Source organism: Chanodichthys erythropterus, chromosome 10 (assembly GCF_024489055.1).
Source record: "Chanodichthys erythropterus isolate Z2021 chromosome 10, ASM2448905v1, whole genome shotgun sequence".
Taxonomy (NCBI): domain Eukaryota; kingdom Metazoa; phylum Chordata; class Actinopteri; order Cypriniformes; family Xenocyprididae; genus Chanodichthys; species Chanodichthys erythropterus.
The window spans coordinates 12,275,657-12,282,923 of record NC_090230.1 but is presented as its reverse complement, the minus strand read 5'-3'; the positions used below and the strand labels follow the sequence as shown (position 1 = coordinate 12,282,923).

The window sequence follows — 7,267 nt, the reverse complement described above, 5'->3', positions numbered from 1 at the left end:
TGCTGGCACCACCAATAGGCAAGTCAAGGAATATCTGTGACCTCAAGGAACTTCATAAATAATTAACTTTTTATGTCTCAGCCCTAACAATGTCTAATTTTTAACATGTATTTATTTTATTTATTGGTTGATTGCTTTTTGAAACATTTTAAATGTATTTATTTGTCAAAAACCTTTTAAAAATAAGAAATATGTATATTACAATGCAGAAATTGATTATGAGATAAACAATTAGATGTTTGTAAAATCATTACTGATCATTATAAATTAGTATACAGTTATTATCTTTGTAGCATTTTTAATTTTTATGATGCAATTTAGCAGTTACTATTTGTTTTGATATTTGTAACATTTTATGTTTTTAAAATGGTTAAAACAGCAACTTAACTGTTTTTATCTTCATTATTAACATTTCTCTTAATATAACATCATCACAATTTTTAAAAAAAATGTTTCTTTCATTTTAAAGGCACGTTTGTCATGTATGAAATGCACTGATTAAACACAGTTTCCGCAACACTGCACAACAATAGCACCAAACCTGTTGTTGACACAGCAAGCTAATCGACACACTAAACTAGACAAAACATTTAAGCATATGACCTCGTCTCCATTAGTAGCCTATTGTGAGAACTAACGTCTTAGAGTTTCAAAACACAGCTGGGTATGCAAGAAAAAACCCTGTTTACACAGTGGGAGAGGTTTTGTGAAGAAATCGATAAAACACACCTTAAGATGGGCTGCAAACACATTATGAATAAAGTACAGCTCTGTAGTGTAACAGTTGTTCTGCTGCCCTAAATGAACTGATTTCTGACACAAAAATAAGACCTCATTAGTCTTTATTGGAAAATGTCTCGTTCGTCTCACACGATGGGATAAAGAGCATAGCTGGCGATCCCGCAAGTGTTTTTGCCATTGCGTATCATTCGCATGTATCCTCCTTCTCCCCATCCTGTACCCCAACTGAGAAAAGACAAACATAGTATTTTATGAAGTAACTTTTTATTATTGTAATGAACTTATCTACACTGCAAGTGCACAATATTTAAAAAGGTGTGTTTAGTTGTTGTGTAGTTTGTTGTGTTGTGTTGCTAGCAGTGAACATGAGGTGGTAATGTACTAAATGATGGGCGTTCTCTCACCTGTTTTTGATTATCCAGTAATCTTTGCCCTCCTCTGAGCCATAACCAACCACAAGCACAGCATGGTTGAGGTTATTAGGGTTACAGTGTGATTCCTTGTAGATTCCTATAAATAATATAATATAATATATCAGATCATTATATACAGTCAAACCAAAATGTATTCAGACACCGTGAACATTGCATTTATTTATACAGTTTATTCACTATATATATATATATATATATATAATGTGTGTGTGTGTATATGTATATATGTATGTATATATATATAATGTATATGTGTGTGTGTGTGTGTGTGTATATATACATATTACAGTGTGTGTGATATTTCTTTCTTTCTATCTATATGTCTATCTATCTATCTATCTATCTATCTATCTATCTATCTATCTATATTTGTATATGCATATATCATTTTCTTCTTTTCTTTTCAGAATGGAAATAGAATCAATAGAAGTGAAATCCTACCTGAACTGTAGAAGAGGAAGCTTGGATGATCGGCATCTATAGCAACAGTGATTGGACCAATGGTTGCCACGGCATCAGCCAGTGCCTGCTCATCTCCGGCTGGGATGAACCTGTAATCTCTGATTCTGGCAACAACTGAACTTCTGTCATAGAAACAGGGCTGAGTATCCTGGTAAAACCATAACCAAAAAAGATACATTCAGATTGGCCATCTAAGAAAAAAAAAAATCATACAAATGAGCAAGATCTCTCACCGCCGACGTATAGGGATAAATATCAGAGCTCTCCAGGCCTTTATTGATCACATAATCATAGGCGTTTGCCATCCAGGCTCCGCTGCAGCCATACGTGCCATAAGGCCTGGAGCAGTCCACCAGTTGCTGCTCGCTGAGGGACACCAACTGTCCCGTCCTCTTGAACGTTTGGCCTTCGATGGCACCTGTAGTGCTAAAGGCCCAGCAAGACCCACAGTATCCCTGAAAAGAAATGACAAATCAATCCAAACATCTAGTACAATCATTTTCAACAGTGTATATATCTCAGCTAACAGGGAACGTTCTCAGAACTTTCGCTAATGTTCTGGGAAGGTTCTCTCAATGTTAAGAACAAAAGTTTTTCCAGTATCATTAATAGAACGTTTGTTCATAGTTAACATTTTTTAAATGTCATTACTTGTTTCAGAATGTTAAGAGAACATTCAAAAGTAATGTTCCGATAATGTTTGAAGAATGATAAAATGAAATGTTCAGATAACCAAGAAACCGAAAAAAACCCACCTTTTTTAACATTAAGAGAACTTTGAGAAATAAAGTTTTCATAACTTAATGGGAACGTTCGAAAATGTTCTTATATTTTTGTTAGCTGGGATGAAACTTTGAGATAAAAATAAGCATATCAGTGATGATCAACTAAAAATTAGAAGAGAATCCCACCTGGTCTTTGACTTCAGTCACATATCCCTGTGCTCGATAATCAACATTGGTCAATCCCAGTCTGTTAGCATTGAAACGGAGCGACTGTGCAGATGCAGTCTTTCCTCTCCTATTTATCGGGCCATTGATTTTGGCACCCAGCAAGCGATTATACTCCATCTTGGTCTGAAAATAACACAAAAATTGAGATGAGATATAATCTTGGACCACATTTTTGTACACTGTACATGATGACATCCACACCACTAGGTGTCAGTATAAGACCACCTTTAATGAAGCTTATAAAACAGTTTCACATAATTGCAAGTGTAGATTTTCCATCATATTACTCACGAGGTCACCATATTTGTTCATTGCCATGCTAAACGTTGACAATCCGAAATGGAAATCTTCATTGTTTCTCTCAATCGTCTTCATGTTGGTTTCCCAGATGGTCTGTCTGTGAATGTCGTCACTCTACAGTAACAAAGTGAAACTTCATAAGAAATACACACAAAAATGCAGTGCATAACAGACAGTATAACATGTTATCATCTTAACAATAAACTAAGTGACTTAAACCACGTTTATACAGGGTTAAGTTAAAGGAACAGTTCGCCCGAAAATGAGTTTTTAGTCTTTCTTTACTCACCATCATCTCTCATGTTTTTTATTTATTTATTTTGTATTTTTTTGGGGGGGTAGGGGGGGGGTGAACTGTCTCTTTAAGCCACACCCAAATTACCATAACTGACCTCTTCATCGTAGGATATTTTATGGATCTTTTTCCACAGAGTCCACTCTGAGGTGACCTCCTCTTCTGAATCTGCTGCCACTTGCAGAGGCGCCCACATCAAGAGTGTAAACACTGCCGCTCTACCGAACAGCGCCACCCAGTGTGCTTGATAGGTATCTATGCAAATACAAAAAATTGTTTTACCACTTAGGATGTGCTGAAAGAGTTCTTATTGTTATACTTTGTCTAGAGTTGTCTTATTGTTAGATAAATAAATGAAAGTATTGAGTTCAATTTTAGTTGCATGTTTGGTTAAACAAATCAATTTAAATTGAAGCATTTACTTAAATGTTTGAGGGTTTTTTGAGTTGCTATTATGATTCACTCTTAAAAAAAAAAAAAAATTAATGAATAAAAAAAAAACATGAGCCCAATTTAGGTTAAGGTTTTTGGTTCAGCAATTCAATTTAAATAAATGTTTATAACTAAATAATTAACAAAAATATTTAAACTGGTTATTTCTGATTCACTTTTACAATAAATATACAAACAAACAAATGAATAAAATAAATAAAAATATTGACCACTTTTGTTTGCATTTTGGTTCAACAATTCAATTTAAGTAAATATTTATACTAAATATTTATTTTAAAACTAAATATGTAACATAAATATTTACACGTCGCTTGTTTATAATATTTACACCAGATCCCAATGAACTCTTGGTTGTTTGCTTTGTTGTTGGCTGATTCACTTTTACAAACAAACAAATTAAAAATATATATATATAAAATGGGTACAATTTTTGGTAAAATTTTTGAATGGTTTGCTTGTTTGTAAAAGTGAATCAGATAAGTCTAAGAATAAGAACTCAAAAAAAACAACAACAACAACCAAATGTTCGTTTTGGATCTGTGTAAATATTTAAATTGAATTGTTGAACCAGAAATGTAACCTAAATTGTGCTGATTGTTTTTGTTTAACAACTCAATTTAAATAAATATTTATAACTAAATATGTAACATAAATATTTACACTTAAGTTGTTTATAATATATACACCAGATCCAAAATGAACGTTTGGTTGTTTGCTTTTTTGAGTTCTTATTCTTAGACTGATTCACTTTTACAAACAAACTAATAAAATCAATAAAAATATTGAGCACAATTTAGGTTAGATTTTTGGTTCAACAATTCAATTTAAATAGTTACAATCAAATATGTAACAAATATTTACATCATGTCCAAAACACACATTTGGTTGTTTGCTTTTTGAGTTCTTATTCTTAGACTGATTCGCCTTTACAAACAAATAAATAAATAAACAAAAACAATGAGCACAATTTATGCTACATTTTTTTGTTTAACAATTCAATTTAAATAAATATTTATAACAAAACATTTAACATAATATTTAAACAACTGAACTAAATAATATTTACACCATACCAAAGTTCCTTATATGATTCCTTCCAGACTTACCGAACATGTTGATGCACAGGCTCTGCAGAAAGTGACTGTCTGAGCGTCTCAGGTGTGGATGAAACTGCAGCATGTCTTCTGCATTATATACCATCATACAGAAGGTGTGTCCATACTGTTAGAACTTGCTATACCATGTCATCCTGCAAGAGGAAGGCACTAATTAACACGACTTAAAATGTTTAAAACTAACCAACAACTTGCCAAAACACTGACATTGCTGCTCAATAAGTTTTTTCTGAATGTCGTCTTAGGAAATCAATTGTGATGGTTCATATAATCTTTTATTTTGTTGTTGAATATTTAAATGAGGACTGAGTCAGCGATGTTTGAATGCCTGACGTGTTTTGTCTGACCTGATTTTTGTTTGGAATATAATGAACGTACTACTACAGACATTATATCCTCAAAGTATAGTGCATCCACACCAAGGCCTTTATTACGGGGGTGCTGAGTCATCTGTCTTTCTTTTTCTCCAGTCAGGCTGTGTGTTCTTTGGTGCTGTCATAATGGTGTCATAATTTACCCCCATTATTACAGTTCATCCCATGATTGCCTCTGCAGGTCATATTTTGGGGCTTTTCATTTTACACAGTCTGAGTTGAAGGGCAGGTACAGGTGAACAGCCTTACGATTTGCCTTACAAAATTACTTTGCCATATTAAATAAAAAGGTAAGCCTTTTTTTTTTTTTTTTTTTTTTTTTTTTTTTACTATAGCCTATATTTTTAAATTATATGCTATAGCCTTTATTTTTTACCATAAACTATATATTTTTCCACTATAGACTATATTTTTATACTATAGTGAATAGCCTTACAATTTTCCTTACACTTTGCTGTATTAAATATTATATATTATTTATATATAATTATATTTTATTCTATAGACTAAAGTCTTTATTTTTACAATAGACTATCATTTTTTTTACTATATTTTTATTGTATAGCGAATAGCCTTACAATTTTCCTTACAAATTACTTTAATGTATTAAATAAAAATAAATATATTTTTACTATAGCTTATTTTTAGATTTTTATACTATAGATTATTTTTATATTATATTTTATATTGTAGTGAATAGTTGTACAATTTTCATTATAAAATTACTTTCCTGAATTAAAAAATACATATAAATGTCATTACTAAAGCTTATATTTTGGCTTTTTAATAATTTTTATATGTTTATTTTATATGTATATATTATATTTTCTTTACAGATTACTTATTTTTGTTTTGTATTATGACTTTACTCATTTAAACTTTAAAATATGAAAATTACACATTAGTGTATTAAAATTGCAATTTGCATGATATATCTAAATGATACAGACACCATGACCCTTTTGTAACAATTATCAAAAAACGTAATAAAATAATGCTTTATGTATGTAAATAAACATTCTTTTTGGCATTTTATAATAAGATAAATATAAAACTTCCCTCTGACAAATGCTTACTATCTATATCTTTTTAAAAAATATCTAAAATTAGGGGTCTCTCACACACACACACACACACATTATATATATATATATATATATATGTATATATATATGTATATATGTATGTATATATATGTATATATGTATGTATATATATATGTATGTATGTATATATTTATGTATATATATGTGTATATGTATATATATATGTGTGTTTGTGTGTGTGTATATATATATATATATATATATATATATATATATAAATATAAATTATATATATATATATATATATATATATATACACACAATGTGTACACACACACTCTGATGAGCCAAAACGTAATGACCAGTTACAGGTGAAGCCAATATCAACATGTGTTGGATGCAGGAGAAATGGGCATAAAGATCTGAGCAACTTTGACCAGGTCCAAATTGGTATGGCAAGGCTACTAGGTCAAAGTATATCTGAAACGGCAAGGCGTGTGGGTTGCTCCTAATTTACCAACAGTGGTCCATAGAGGGACAAACCTCAAACTGATGACAGGGTGTTGGGCGCCCAAGGCTCAGTGATGCACAAGGACAACATAGTCTATCCCCTCTGGTCTGAGCCAACAGAAGGTCTACTGTGGCATGAGTCACACAAAATTTTATGATGGTTATGGGAGGAATGTGTCACGACACACAGCGCACTGCATAGTTACAGACCAACCATCAAAAGCGCATACAATGGGCACGCAAGCATCGGAACTGGACCTTTGAGCAGTGGAAGGTTGACTTGTTCGATGAGTCCTGTTTACTTTTACATCATGTGGATGACTATGTACATGTGTGTAGTTTACCTGGGGAAGTGATGGCATCAGGATGCTCTGTGGGATGACGACAAGCTGGTGAAGGGAGTGTGATGCTCTGGGCAATGTTCTGCTGGGAAACCCTGGGTCCGGCACTCATGTAGATGTAAATTTGACACATGCCACCTACCTAAACATTGTTGCAGACCAGGTACACCCCTTCATATCAATTGTGGTCCCTGGTGGAAGTGGCCCCTTTCCGTATTATAATGCACCCAGCCACACTGCACA

At 32.4% G+C, this 7,267-nt stretch overlaps 1 protein-coding gene across 1 annotated transcript; it reads right to left on the bottom strand.

The window, feature by feature from the left end:
* Positions 1-747: 747 nt before the first annotated feature.
* Positions 748-7,182, bottom strand: cts12 (cathepsin 12). Its single transcript, XM_067396054.1, has 10 exons — positions 7,167-7,182; positions 6,717-6,808; positions 4,745-4,887; positions 3,283-3,440; positions 2,882-3,004; positions 2,549-2,713; positions 1,871-2,092; positions 1,617-1,785; positions 1,146-1,251; positions 748-966 (listed from the first exon to the last, which is right to left on the bottom strand). Exons 3-10 carry the CDS (start codon positions 4,839-4,841, stop codon positions 867-869), a joined length of 1,140 nt encoding a protein of 379 aa, XP_067252155.1. The 5' UTR covers positions 4,842-4,887; positions 6,717-6,808; positions 7,167-7,182; the 3' UTR covers positions 748-866.
* Between the last annotated feature and the right edge of the window lie 85 nt (positions 7,183-7,267).

Coding starts and splice junctions, on each gene's coding strand:
- cts12 (XM_067396054.1), bottom strand. CDS start 4,841: ATGATGGTATATAATGCAGAAGACATGCTGCAGTTTCATCCACACCTG. Junction 1,786..1,870: donor TTTATCCCTATACGTCGGCG/GTGAGAGATCTT, acceptor TGGTTTTACCAG/GATACTCAGCCCTGTTTCTA. Junction 967..1,145: donor TACTGGATAATCAAAAACAG/GTGAGAGAACGC, acceptor GTCTTTTCTCAG/TTGGGGTACAGGATGGGGAG.